Source organism: Gorilla gorilla, chromosome 10 (genome assembly GCF_029281585.2).
Source record: "Gorilla gorilla gorilla isolate KB3781 chromosome 10, NHGRI_mGorGor1-v2.1_pri, whole genome shotgun sequence".
In the NCBI taxonomy this organism is placed as follows: Eukaryota; Metazoa; Chordata; class Mammalia; order Primates; family Hominidae; genus Gorilla; species Gorilla gorilla.
In genome coordinates, this window is record NC_073234.2 from 45,655,933 (window position 1) to 45,669,238 (window position 13,306).

The 13,306-nt window shown below is 55.4% G+C and overlaps 1 protein-coding gene across 10 annotated transcripts in view; it reads left to right on the forward strand.

The window, feature by feature from the left end:
* The window catches only part of ITGA7 (integrin subunit alpha 7), a 36,553-nt gene that overhangs the window by 9,666 nt on the left and 13,581 nt on the right, over positions 1-13,306 (forward strand). For 3 of the 10 annotated variants that reach the window (XM_063693909.1, XM_004053305.4, XM_063693908.1), the window contains 20 exons: positions 2,863-2,990; positions 3,090-3,169; positions 4,902-5,157; positions 6,067-6,186; positions 7,136-7,343; positions 7,477-7,670; positions 8,027-8,115; positions 8,231-8,358; positions 8,507-8,602; positions 8,777-8,838; positions 8,986-9,155; positions 9,622-9,771; positions 10,405-10,520; positions 11,072-11,264; positions 11,347-11,427; positions 11,520-11,599; positions 11,701-11,775; positions 11,908-12,010; positions 12,713-12,889; positions 13,055-13,186. In XM_063693909.1, the coding sequence (XP_063549979.1) occupies positions 3,095-3,169; positions 4,902-5,157; positions 6,067-6,186; positions 7,136-7,343; positions 7,477-7,670; positions 8,027-8,115; positions 8,231-8,358; positions 8,507-8,602; positions 8,777-8,838; positions 8,986-9,155; positions 9,622-9,771; positions 10,405-10,520; positions 11,072-11,264; positions 11,347-11,427; positions 11,520-11,599; positions 11,701-11,775; positions 11,908-12,010; positions 12,713-12,889; positions 13,055-13,186 (2,505 nt within the window). In that variant the 5' untranslated portion in view covers positions 2,863-2,990; positions 3,090-3,094. Of the gene's footprint in view, positions 1-2,862; positions 2,991-3,089; positions 3,170-4,641; positions 4,680-4,901; positions 5,158-5,254; positions 5,491-5,662; positions 5,795-6,066; positions 6,187-7,135; positions 7,344-7,476; positions 7,671-8,026; positions 8,116-8,230; positions 8,359-8,506; positions 8,603-8,776; positions 8,839-8,985; positions 9,156-9,621; positions 9,772-10,404; positions 10,521-11,071; positions 11,265-11,346; positions 11,428-11,519; positions 11,600-11,700; positions 11,776-11,907; positions 12,011-12,712; positions 12,890-13,054; positions 13,187-13,306 lie in introns of those variants that run through there. The other 7 variants (XM_019038480.4, XM_055359428.2, XM_004053306.4 and 4 more) reach the window with 5 other exon arrangements.

Sequence of the window (13,306 nt, forward strand, 5' to 3'; positions counted from 1 at the left end):
CAGAGCCAAGCTGGGGCCTTTCCCAGAGGGCCTGACTGCCTCACCCTGCTTTTGCTCCAGCAGGGGGTGCTCTGCTGCTGGGGGGCGGGGGGTATGTGAGAGGCCAGGCACCTGCTCAGTCCCTAGCTTTTGAGTTGCAGGTGGCCTGCCTTAGCACTCACCGATGAAAAAAACTTCTTGCCTGTTTTGATGTCTTTTAGTCTAGCTCTGGGATGAGACTTTAAGGTCTAACCTTTGCTGTGTGGTTTCAGCCTCATTTACTTCCTTCAATTGTAAAATGGATATAAACAATAGTATTACTACATAGGGTTGTTGTGCAGATTAAGAGTTCTTAATATATGTAAAATGCTTAGAATAGTGCATAGCCCGCAGTGAGTGCTGTGAAGTGTTAGTAGTATTGCTATTCTCGTATTGTGATTCACAGAGCGCCTTACAGAGATTCTGGATCCAAAGGCTTGGCTAGAGGGCCTCCCTGGCTGAGCCAGCCTTCCAGGCCAAGCATCCTCCCCAGAGGGCCACCCAGATTGAGAGGGGCCAAAGAGGGGCTGGACTTGGGCTGGGGCCCTGGAGTGTGTGGAGAATTGAGAAGTGCAGTGGTCATGGGCTACTCCTTTGTCTTCACTTAGCTGAGCTCCCAGGGGGTCCCTCTGCCCCCAGCTGCCAACACTTTTTTTTTTTTTTTTTTTTGCTTTTCTCTCTGCAGTGGCTACACTGTGGCTGTCCAGAAGCCTGGGGTGGTTAGGGCTCATGGCATGAAGCCAGGAAGGAGTGTGTGTGTGGCTGGACCAGAGGTGGAGGGACTAGAGAGGATGCTGCTGGGTGCTCTCGTTCCACTAGGGATCGATTGGTCTCTTCTCCACCAAGAGCGGACTGGGCATATCTATGCACTCAGCTTCTTTCTTCCACATGGGCCCCTCCCCTCCTCCTTACTTTTGGCCTCCAGAGGAGATGTGAACATAGAACAAGGATAACTTATCTGGGTGCTTAGCTATGCACTGACCAGCTGTGACACTGGGTATCTCTATGAGTCCACAAAATGTGTGTGTTCAGTAAACACATTCTGACACTCCCTATGGGGCAAGCACAAAGATGAAAAGACAGCCCCGACCCTCAGAGAGATGGCCACTTCTATGTTTGGAGGCTGGGGGTACTGCTGACTTGCCTGAAGGTTGCCATTTATTTGTGCAGGGCTGTATCACCCCGTTTCCTTTTCTGCCCAGGGTACCCTCATCTCCCCACTCTCTCCTTCCCTTTCTGGGGTGGTCTCAGTGTTCTAGAGACAGGTCAGTCACTGGGTGGAGTGACAAAGTGTTGGAGTTAGGCCCATGTGGATTTGAATTCCAGCATCACTGCTTAATGTCTTTGAGTGAGTTTCCTCATCTGAAAGACAAGAAAAGAATCCTTATCTCATAGGACTGTTCTGATGATTAAATGACATAATGCATGTGACTTGCCTATCCTGGTGCTTGGCACATATGTGGACAGTGATGAATGTTAGTTTCTCATATCCCTGGTGTCTAGCCTCGGATCTGACGTCATAGTAGGTGCTGAATAAATATGATTTCCTTGTCTCACCAGTGCCTGACACAGGGCTTGGCATACAATAGACTCTCAATAAGTAGTTGAATGCCAAATGTGTTTTCTCTACTACTCCCTATACCCCTTCTCTCTCTTGACACTGGCTCTGACAAGGGATGGCAGCTGCTAAGAGATGAGGAGGAGTTGTGGGAAGGAAGAATGGTTCTCTGCCCTCCCCCTCCACCCCATCAGACCTGGCACAGTGCCCCACAGATGCCTGTCTGTAATACTGCCTAACATGGTTTTGGGCCTTGCCCCCCAGGAAGGGAGATGGAGGAGAAGAGTGTGGGAGAGAGGCGTTGAGGTTTGTCCCGCTGCCGCTTCTGAGTCTCTCCTTCTGCAAAGAGAGGACCCATGCAGCCAGCTGGGTGTCAGTCATCTTACCTCACCCCCACCTTCACTTTGGCTTGGGGGTTCAGCCCCAGGGGACCCAGGCAGCCTCCATTCCCAGCACTGTGCTCCCCTGGGGAAGACGGCTTGGCTGTGATCATGGAAAATTATCCTGCCAAGAAAGTTGTAGCTGGGAAAGAGGCTGAGGGGGAGGCAGGAGAGAAGACTGGGTGGGGGTGGAAGGGAAGGAGAAATCATGGACATGGGGAGAAGGAAGAATGGGAAGGGGATTCAGGATGTCGGGAAGAGAATGGGGTAGCATTGGAGGCAGAAGGAGAAACTTGTCCCTACCTCCATGCCAGCCAGAGTGACTGATCGAATCCTGGGCTGGCACAGCTTCTGGGAGGTGGGGTCTTTCCTGGGTCCCTGATGAGGGGGCAGTGGGTCTGTATCTAGCCTCTTGCCTGGCCTCTGAAACTGGTCCCTGAGCCACACTCTGATGCCAGTCTGGGGCCCTGTTACTTTTGCTCCCAGCATTGCATTTCTGGCTGGGTTTCAACTGGACTGGGTTGGGGAGCACGGCAGAGCTTGGGGATGGGGCCAAGGAGGGGATAGGGAAGGCCTACTCAGGAACAGGTGCTGGGAACAGGCAGTTCTTTCAAACCAGCACTGTTGGCCTGGCTGCTCGGGTTGGCGTGTGTGTGTGTGTGTGTGTATCTACTGTGTATGTTGATCCCTCATCCAGATAGTATGTACATGCAACGTGATGACTGCATGACAAAGCATATTAATTTGTCCTTGCCAGGGTTTGAGAAAACTGACATTTGCCCCTTCTCTTTAGTCCTTGAACACTCTCTTTAGTACTGAGGGGTTGGGCCTGGGCAGCTCTAAGGAGGTTGGGTCATTCTGACCTCTAACTCCTGTCCCTGTCCCTGCCCCTGCCCCATCTTGCAGGCTGCTGGTGGGTGCTCCCCAGGCCCTGGCTCTTCCTGGGCAGCAGGCGAATCGCACTGGAGGCCTCTTCGCTTGCCCGTTGAGCCTGGAGGAGACTGACTGCTACAGAGTGGACATCGACCAGGGAGGTGTGGCCCTGCATGAACAGAGTGGGGGAAGCGTGTGAGCGGGGAGGAGAGGACTTGGGCTCCTCTTCCCTCCCCTAATTCCCAGTGTCCTGCCTCTAGCTGATATGCAAAAGGAAAGCAAGGAGAACCAGTGGTTGGGAGTCAGTGTTCGGAGCCAGGGGCCTGGGGGCAAGATTGTTGTGAGTATTGCTTCTCATGACTGAATGCACGGATGGGGTGTGTGTGTATGTGTGTGTTTGTTTATGGTGTGTGCATATGCTTAGGTGTGCTTAGAGAACACAAGTTAGGAATATGGTATGATTCCAAGTACATCAGGGAGATATAAAAAGGTGTGAGACATGGTCCTTGTCCTTATAAATGTAAAAACGTTTGTCCATTCATTCATCCATCCATTTGTCAAACTCTTACTGAGAACCTTTTAAGCATCAGGCATTGTGCTAGTTACTACAGGGGAAGGCTGGGCTTGGTGGCTCATGCCTGTAATCCCAGCACTTTCGGAGGCCGAGGCAGGTGGATCACCTGAGGTCAGGAGTTCGAGACCAGCCTGACCAACATGGCGAAACCCTGTCTCTACTAAAAATACAAAAAAATTAGCCAGGTGTGGCCGGGCGCGGTGGCTCACGCTTGTAATCCCAGCACTTTGGGAGGCCGAGGTGGGCGGATCATGAGGTAAGGAGATCGAGACCATGGTGAAACCCCGTCTCTACTAAAAACACAAAAAATTAGCCGGGCATGGTGGCGGGCGCCTGTAGTCCCAGCTACTCGGAGAGGCTGAGGCAGGAGAATGGCGTGAACCCGGGAGGCGGAGCTTGCAGTGAGCTGAGATCGCGCCACTGCGCTCCAGCCTGGGTGACAGAGCGAGACTCCGTCTCAAAAAAAAAAAAAAATTAGCTGGGTGTGGTGGCAGGCGCCTGTAATCCCAGGTACTCGGGAGGCTGAGGCAGGAGAATCACTTGAACCTGGGTGGAAGAGGTTGCAGTGAGCTGAGATTGCACCATTGTACTCTAGCCTGGGAGACAAGAGCAAAATTCCGTCTCAAAACCAACCAAACAAACAAACGAAAAAACCAGGGCTCTCTGTTTCTCTCTCTCTCTCTATCTTTCAGTAACACGCATAGACACACAATTACCAATGCAGATCACTGTGGGGCAGAATCTGGTTCATGTTAAGTGAGTGGTCTAGTCTCCAGTCTATAAAAGTCCAAAGGAGGAGTAGAGAGAAGACTTCTGCAGAGGGGGTGATTTGAGCCAGGCTTTAATAATAGGTAATACCTAGCCTGTGCAACATAGTGGGACCTCATCTTTATAAAAAATAAAAACAAATTAGCCAGTCATGGTGGTGCATGCCTGTAGTCCCAGCTACACAGGAAGCTGAGGTGGGAGGATCACTTGAGCCCTGGAGGTCGAGGCTGCAGTGAGCCATGATTGTGCCACTGCACTCCAGCCTGGGTGACAGAGTGAAACCTTGCTTCAAAAAAAAAAAAAGTAATACTTGGAGAGTGAAGCGGACAGGAAGTTCTTTGCAGATGAGATGGTGACACTTACAAAGGTCCAGGGACAGAGCCAAGCTTGGCATTTTGGAGGACTGTGACATGATCAGGGAGACACACATCCTATGTGGTGGCTTAATTGTGTCTTTTGGCTCCAGGCAGAATGTGGAACAAGAAGATCTCCATTTGAGGGCAAGGAAGTGGGTGCAGACAGGTTGCTGGGTTATGCATGGACCTGTGTAACACTGGCAGGGTAATGGTGCTTGAGTGGTGCCGGCATAGGGGTGTGTGTATGTGTGCATGTGCGTGTGCATGTGAGCACACATGTATCAGTATCTGCCAAATCTCTGCATATGGGCAGCATGCCTCAAGCAGGTCCCTGGCCCACAGAGTGAAATGATCCCCATCCCTTCCTCCCCCAGACCTGTGCACACCGATACGAGGCAAGGCAGCGAGTGGACCAGATCCTGGAGACGCGGGATATGATTGGTCGCTGCTTTGTGCTTAGCCAGGACCTGGCCATCCGGGATGAGTTGGATGGTGGGGAATGGAAGTTCTGTGAGGGACGCCCCCAAGGCCATGAACAATTTGGGTTCTGCCAGCAGGGCACAGCTGCCGCCTTCTCTCCTGATAGCCACTACCTCCTCTTTGGGGCCCCAGGAACCTATAATTGGAAGGGTGAGTCACTCCTCGGGAAGGGGAGAAGGGGACCAAAACCTCCTCTTACCTCAGAGACAGGGTTGGGGATGGCACATGGCCAAGCATGACCACATGTGCACTGCTGTATGGCCCCAGGGCACTGCCATGCCTTCCACCCCATTGAGCTAGTGCACACGTGAATGGGGGGTGCCTCCTTTCCCTCGCACGGCCAAGTGTTCCTCAACATGCTGGCATGGGCCCCAAGTGCACGCTGGGCCTGCAGCTGGGGCCTGCATGCTCCAACACATTAGCCCACACCTCATCACTGCCATTCCCGTCTCCGCACGCTGCTGCTGGCTGAGCTGACACTCGGTGAGTGTGATGCCACATCTGGGGGACTCCAGGAAGCCTGGGTTGGGGACAGGGTGGGGAGAGGGCTAGAAAGAAGAGGAGGGGCTTCCCCGTGTGCCTGTCTAACTCAGTGTCCGGCCTGAGGGGTGTTCCTTGTGCCCTGCCCTGGGCACTAACAGGTCTGTCCTTGCAGGCACGGCCAGGGTGGAGCTCTGTGCACAGGGCTCAGCGGACCTGGCACACCTGGACGACGGTCCCTACGAGGCGGGGGGAGAGAAGGATCAGGACCCCCGCCTCATCCCGGTCCCTGCCAACAGCTACTTTGGTAGGGACCTCTCCCCGGCCCAGAACTGCTCTAACCCTCTGCTCCTCTCTCTTGTCCTCCCTCTCCATGCTCCCATCCTTCTGTCTCTGTTTCTGTCTCTCACCTTGTCTCTCTCTGTCTTTCTGTCTCTGGCTGTGATCTCTCTGGTCTCTTTTTCTCTCTCCACTTCTTCTTCTTCCACCATTTTATGACCTTTCTGTGGCTCTGTCTCCCTACTCTGTGGCCCCTCCTCTGGATGTCCCCTCCCTGGTGTCTCACCCCACCCCCCACAGGGTTGCTTTTTGTGACCAACATTGATAGCTCAGACCCCGACCAGCTGGTGTATAAAACTTTGGACCCTGCTGACCGGCTCCCAGGACCAGCCGGAGACTTGGCCCTCAATAGCTACTTAGGTTTGTAAGCTCCCACCTCCTGGACTCTAGGGGCATGGCCCAGCCTCCCCTCCTTCCCCAGGGAACTCGACCTTTGGTGCCTTATAATCTCCTCCTCCCCCAACACACACCCAGGGAGACATAGGGCCCAAATTGCAGAGAAGAGCTGGGTCCAGTGATCAGGCCTAAGAAGAGGAGGCCCCCAGGGTGATGGCCTCTGGGGCTGTGAGCCAGGGGTCTCCGTGGAGGAAGATTCAGGTGGAATGAGAGGGCCAGGGCTGAGGATATTTTGGGAAGGACAGTCCTGTCTTCTAGGGGGACTTTCCCTGAGGGGATGGATGGTGGGCACATATTGAAGAAAGGGCTAGTGTTGTTGGTAAGTCCCTCTCGTTGTCTCATCTGCATTCCTCTGCAGAGGAGGAGGAAACCAGGCTTGGGAGATGTTTGGGTGAAGCAGGCGCTCTCTCACTCCCTCTTGTCTCCCCCTCATCCATGTGAAGACTTCCCCTCCCTGCCAGGATGAGGGAGTCGGGGGAAAGAGGTGCACTGGGTGGGATTCGGGCCTGAGAGGGACCTCTAGCTCTTCTAGCTCCTTGGGTGTGGGCAGGGTGAGGCCACTGTGCTCAGCTTCCTACCTGGGCTCCTGGCCTTCTCAGCCATCACCTTTCTCTCTCTTGCCCAGTCCCTGAGGCTGACCTCACTGCACTTTTTGTGCCAAGCTTGTCTCTGGGCCTGGTGGGTGTGGGAGGCTGCCAGGCCCTGTGGGGAGGAAGAGCTATCCAGCTGTGGTGCTGATGACTTGGGGGGTACCTATCTTTTGGCTCTTAACCTAGGGGAGGGGGCAGGGTGCAGGGGAGCTGTGACTTGGCTCTTTATCTGTAGGGAGGGGGCAGGGGCTGGGGGAGCTGTGACACACCCCAGCTTCTGAGTCTTGGGGTGAAGACTTAGGGGTAAGTCACCCTTCCCCCAGGCTTCTCTATTGACTCGGGGAAAGGTCTGGTGCGTGCAGAAGAGCTGAGCTTTGTGGCTGGAGCCCCCCGTGCCAACCACAAGGGTGCTGTGGTCATCCTGCGCAAGGACAGCGCCAGTCGCCTGGTGCCCGAGGTTATGCTGTCTGGGGAGCGCCTGACCTCCGGCTTCGGCTACTCACTGGCTGTGGCTGACCTCAACAGTGATGGGTGAGTGGGTAGAGGGCCGTGCCACCTGAGGGAGGCTGGGTCCAGTAGCCCCAGTCTGGCTGAGGCCACTTAGCCTCCTGCTGGCTCCTCTGGCCAGGGAGGACCCGCACTGAATGTTTCCCTCTCTCCATAGCTGGCCAGACCTGATAGTGGGTGCCCCCTACTTCTTTGAGCGCCAAGAAGAGCTGGGGGGTGCTGTGTATGTGTACTTGAACCAGGGGGGTCACTGGGCTGGGATCTCCCCTCTCCGGCTCTGCGGCTCCCCTGACTCCATGTTCGGGATCAGCCTGGCTGTCCTGGGGGACCTCAACCAAGATGGCTTTCCAGGTGTGACTGGGAACTGGAAAGGCTCGGGGAGGGAGGGGCCACAGGAGGGATGGGGAAGCCCCTCAGAGGTCAGGGTGTAGTCTTCTGAGGACTCAGGGAGAGAGGGTCCCTGAGCTTATGTCTGAGCTGTACCATTTACCAGCTTTCTGACCTTGGCAAGTTCCTAACCTTTTTGCGTTAGTAATATCTGCAGGGAGTGGCCAAGAGGATTAATGATGATGTACGTAGAGTGCCTGGGATTTTGTAGCCTCTCAATAAAATAGAAAACATACCTGAGTGACTGGGGGGAGTTGAGGCCTGGATCTTGTCTGCAAGGCCCCCAGCCAGCGTGACTGCCTTTTCCCTGTGCCCTGCAGATATTGCAGTGGGTGCCCCCTTTGATGGTGATGGGAAAGTCTTCATCTACCACGGGAGCAGCCTGGGGGTTGTCGCCAAACCTTCACAGGTGAGGGGAGTCGCTGGGATGAGGGAATGGGTGTGGGTGGAATCAGCAGAGGCATCAGGGGAGGCAGAGGCCTGCGGGAGGTGGGATTGAGGGAGGCTGACAGCCGGTTCTGTAGGTGCTGGAGGGCGAGGCTGTGGGCATCAAGAGCTTCGGCTACTCCCTGTCAGGCAGCTTGGATATGGATGGGAACCAGTACCCTGACCTGCTGGTGGGCTCCCTGGCTGACACCGCAGTGCTCTTCAGGTGAGCCCCCCTCAATCTTCTCCCTCCCTGAGGCCGTCAGCCCCTCCCTGTGACTCTGACCCCGACCTCAGCACCAAATCTAATGCTGAAGAGTGTTTCCCAGCCTCATGTTCTCATGTTTCTTGTGCTCTTGACTCCCCAATCCCAGGGCCAGACCCATCCTCCATGTCTCCCATGAGGTCTCTATTGCTCCACGAAGCATCGACCTGGAGCAGCCCAACTGTGCTGGCGGCCACTCGGTCTGGTGAGGTGGGATCGGGTGGCACCTGGACCCTGGCAGCTTCCCCTGCCCTCCCTTTGATCCCTTTATCTCCCCAGTTTGGGGCTGGGGCTGTGACAGGATGTGACAGATGGGGTGGGGGTAGGGGCCTTGGCCCATCAGCCTCGTTTGGCTCAGGAGCCACCTTTGCCCCCGCAGTGTGGACCTAAGGGTCTGTTTCAGCTACATTGCAGTCCCCAGCAGCTATAGCCCTACTGTGGGTGAGTGCAGTCCCCCCTCTGTGGCTTGCCCTTTTGGGTTTCCCAGGGAGGGGGGTCACTTCGAGGTGATAGAAGAGCACCCTCGGAATGGGGTGAGCTGGAGCAGCTCTGCAGCTCAGCGGCTTCTCCTCTCCCAACATGCCACAGCCCTGGACTACGTGTTAGATGCGGACACAGACCGGAGGCTCCGGGGCCAGGTTCCCCGTGTGACGTTCCTGAGCCGTAACCTGGAAGAACCCAAGCACCAGGCCTCGGGCACCGTGTGGCTGAAGCACCAGCATGACCGAGTCTGTGGAGACGCCATGTTCCAGCTCCAGGTGGACACTGACCCCTTGGCTTCTGAGGGTCATTGTCATGGCTCCATCTCTTTTCCCTGATTCCTCTTAGCTGCTTTTTCCCGAGCACACTCGTGCCTCCTTCTAAGACCTAGACACGTGGGAAGCCTGTCTTCTGAGCTCACTTCCTCCTCATCTGCTGCCCTCTCCTGTCATTTCTGCACTCCCTGGAGGAGGAGGAGGTGCAAGGGGCTTCATGTCCCCTCTTCCAGCTGAATGGAGGAGGTGGCAGCTTTTATCATCACATCTGGTCCTCAAAGCCCTAAAGGTTTCCCCTGTCCCCTACCCCAGTCTTTCTCCCTCCTCCTTGCTCAGTTCTCCACCTCTCTCATTCATCTCCCTAATATTCTTTCCAAGTTTTAGAATTGGTCCTAGGTCTGGCTGGGGCACTGAGCAGGGCTGAGGCCTGGGGATTGTTCCAGTGAGGAATAGACCTTCCTCTTCCTAGGAAAATGTCAAAGACAAGCTTCGGGCCATTGTAGTGACCTTGTCCTACAGTCTCCAGACCCCTCGGCTCCGGCGACAGGCTCCTGGCCAGGGGCTGCCTCCAGTGGCCCCCATCCTCAATGCCCACCAGCCCAGCACCCAGCGGGCAGAGGTGAGCATGGGTTCTGGTTTAGCCCAGGAGGAGGAGCTGGGAGGGCAAAGATCATGGTCCCTCCCCAGTGACACCAATTCACAGCTCACAGAGCCCTTTCACATATGCTACTCCAGTAATTCCTCATATCTCTAGGTGCCTAAATGACCATGTTCCTAGTCAAGGGGACAGAGCTCCTCTACTCCATGTAGTCATTCAGGGGGCTCAGGTTGATGGGATTCTGTAATCTCAAATGCGGCCTTCAAGCTCTTGAAGTCACATTCATCCCATTCAGCTGGAAGGGAGAACATGAGGCCCCTTGCTTGCATGGTTTTTATGGCTGGCCCAGAAGTGGTGCCCTTGACATCTTTTCCCGTTCTAAATCCGGAACTCAGTTACATGCATGTGAGCTGGGGCAGTGTGGCCCAGCTCTTGACTTGCTGCTAGTCTCTACCATGGCATGGTAGTGCTCCCATCATTTTACTGCAGAGGAGAGGACCCAGTTCAGGCTCACATGGCTAGTAAGCAGCAGATCTGAGAGTTGAGGACAGGTTGTTTAATCCTGTGATACTCTAACCCACCATATGCCATGGTGACAGGTTTGCCCCCTGCCTTGCCCCCTAGGAATGCCCCTTATCTCATGTCTCTCCCCAGATCCACTTCCTGAAGCAAGGCTGTGGTGAAGACAAGATCTGCCAGAGCAATCTGCAGCTGGTCCGCGCCCGCTTCTGTACCCGGGTCAGCGACACGGAATTCCAACCTCTGCCCATGTGAGGGGGGCAGAGAGCTGGGTGGGGGTGGGAGGGCAAGAGTTCAAGGATTGAGAGAAAGCCCTCTCAGGAGGACCAGTCAGAGGGAAGGGCTGAGCCTGCAGAAAAGGCAGAAAGTGGAAGAGGACCTGCCGATGGACTTGGAGACTGAGATGAGGGTCAGTGATGGGGCCACGGGGGCTCCCATGGCAAGGAATAGCAATCCTTCACAGTACACTAATAATATGCAGTCTACATACATCTCATTGGTTGGTCTTCAAACCTCTGTGAGGTAGGAATTATATTAGTCTCATTTTATAGATGGAGAACTGAAGCCTAGAGAGGTTAAGTTACTTGCCCAAGGTAAGTAATGGTGGAGCTGAGATGAGAACGGAGGTCCCCTGACTCCCAGTCGTGTGTACAGAGGCCTGAGGCTTGGATGGGTGTGATGGGGACCTGGGGTGGGAAGAGAGGCTCAGGGAGTGAAGGCAGGTACTGGGGGAGCAGACTGGGAGGGGGAATGGTAAGGGGAGGTGTTCAGAACTTAGCAGGAGTGGGGTCTGACTCTCCAGGGATGTGGATGGAACAACAGCCCTGTTTGCACTGAGTGGGCAGCCAGTCATTGGCCTGGAGCTGATGGTCACCAACCTGCCATCGGACCCAGCCCAGCCCCAGGCTGATGGGGATGATGCCCATGAAGCCCAGCTCCTGGTCATGCTTCCTGACTCACTGCACTACTCAGGGGTCCGGGCCCTGGACCCTGCGGTGAGGACCTGGGGGCAGGATGGGATGGGGTCTTGAGGGGCTCCAGTAACCCAGACTGACCTTGCCTTCTCTCCCATTCCAGGAGAAGCCACTCTGCCTGTCCAATGAGAATGCCTCCCATGTTGAGTGTGAGCTGGGGAACCCCATGAAGAGAGGTGCCCAGGTTGGCACATCTGCCCTTATCCCTACGTGAGTAGCCTCTCCATAAGCCCGTAGACCACCCCTGACTCTAATCTCTTTCCACCCTTGGCCTAGGTCACCTTCTACCTCATCCTTAGCACCTCAGGGATCAGCATTGAGACCACGGAACTGGAGGTAGAGCTGCTGTTGGCCACGTAAGCCAGGCGGGGCCGGAGGGGTGAGGTGGGGGTAGTCATCTGACCCCTTGGAAGGTGCCTGTGCCTGATGCCCATACTTGCCCCTGCCCACTCACCAGGATCAGTGAGCAGGAGCTGCATCCAGTCTCTGCACGAGCCCGTGTCTTCATTGAGCTGCCACTGTCCATTGCAGGGTGAGCCTGGCCCAAGGGGGCACCTCCATTGGAGGGAGGGGGCATTGACATTTCCAAACCTTGGCCAGGACCCTGCCTTCATTGAGCCAGGCCCCAGACCTTCTCACCCCTGTTCTGACCTCTCCACGCCAGAATGGCCATTCCCCAGCAACTCTTCTTCTCTGGTGTGGTGAGGGGCGAGAGAGCCATGCAGTCTGAGCGGGATGTGGGCAGCAAGGTCAAGTATGAGGTCACGGTAAGTGTCAGGGATGAGGCCCCTCCATGGTCACCCTCCCTCCTTGGCACAGAGAAGAGGCTGAGCTGTGTCCCCAGGGCTGGGGCTCTTCTACCATGTGGCAGCATGCAGTTTGAGGCCTCTGTCCTGCATATGGACCTTGGCTGTGGGAAGGTGTTCCTGCTGGGGCCTCACTTGACCATTTCCTGGTCATTCTGTCTGGCTGTCTCACCTGCTGGTGTGGTAGGCCATGAGTCCAGGGAAGCTTCTCTGCTGTGGGCCTCAGCTGGGGGATGGGAACATGGGGCGGGGGGTTAATGTCTCTCCCTAGAACTCTGCCTTTGCTTGGCTGGGGCCTCTCCTCACACCTTCCAGGGAGACTTCCAGGGTTTCCCGGATTTGGTGGGTGGAGAGAATGGTGCCTGGTGGGGTCTAGGATCCTGAGTATTTGTTGAAATTGTGTTTCCTGAGGGCCTTCTCTTCAGCCCTTGTTCCTTCCATCTCTGTGGATTTAGGATCCACTTGAAAGCTGAGTTCCTTGGCTGGGCACGGTGGCTCATGCCTGTAATCACAGCACTACAGGAGGCCAAGGTGGCAGGATCACTTGAGCCCAGGAGTTAGAGACAAGCCTGGGCAACATAGATCCTGTCTCTACAAAAAATTAAAAAAAAAAAAAAAAAGAAAAACTGAGGTCTCTCCCCTCATACTCTCTTTTTCCCACAGGTTTCCAACCAAGGCCAGTCGCTCAGAACCCTGGGCTCTGCCTTCCTCAACATCATGTGGCCTCATGAGATTGCCAATGGGAAGTGGTTGCTGTACCCAATGCGGGTTGAGCTGGAGGGCAGGCAGGGGCCTGGGCAGAAAGGGCTTTGCTCTCCCAGGCCCAACATCCTCCACCTGGTGAGGCTTAGGTGGGGGTGGGGGTTAGATGTTGGGACAGATGTTATGGGGAGTAAGGGTAGTGAGTGCAGTGATGGGGCAGGAGGAAGGCGGTGGGGAGGAGATTCGATCTTAGCACTGCTGTGATTGGAGGGACACTCACTAAGACCCCCCTTCTGTGTCCAGGATGTGGACAGTAGGGATAGGAGGCGGCGGGAGCTGGAGCCACCTGAGCAGCAGGAGCCTGGTGAGCGGCAGGAGCCCAGCATGTCCTGGTGGCCAGTGTCCTCTGCTGAGAAGAAGAAAAACATCACCCTGGTGAGGGCAGGCCAGACTTGGTGCAGCCAGAGCTCCGGGGTGCTGTGTGTCCAGGAAGGGTAGCCTGTTGAGACACAGGATGGTCTGGGTGCAAGCTGACCAGATGTTCCCATCACAATT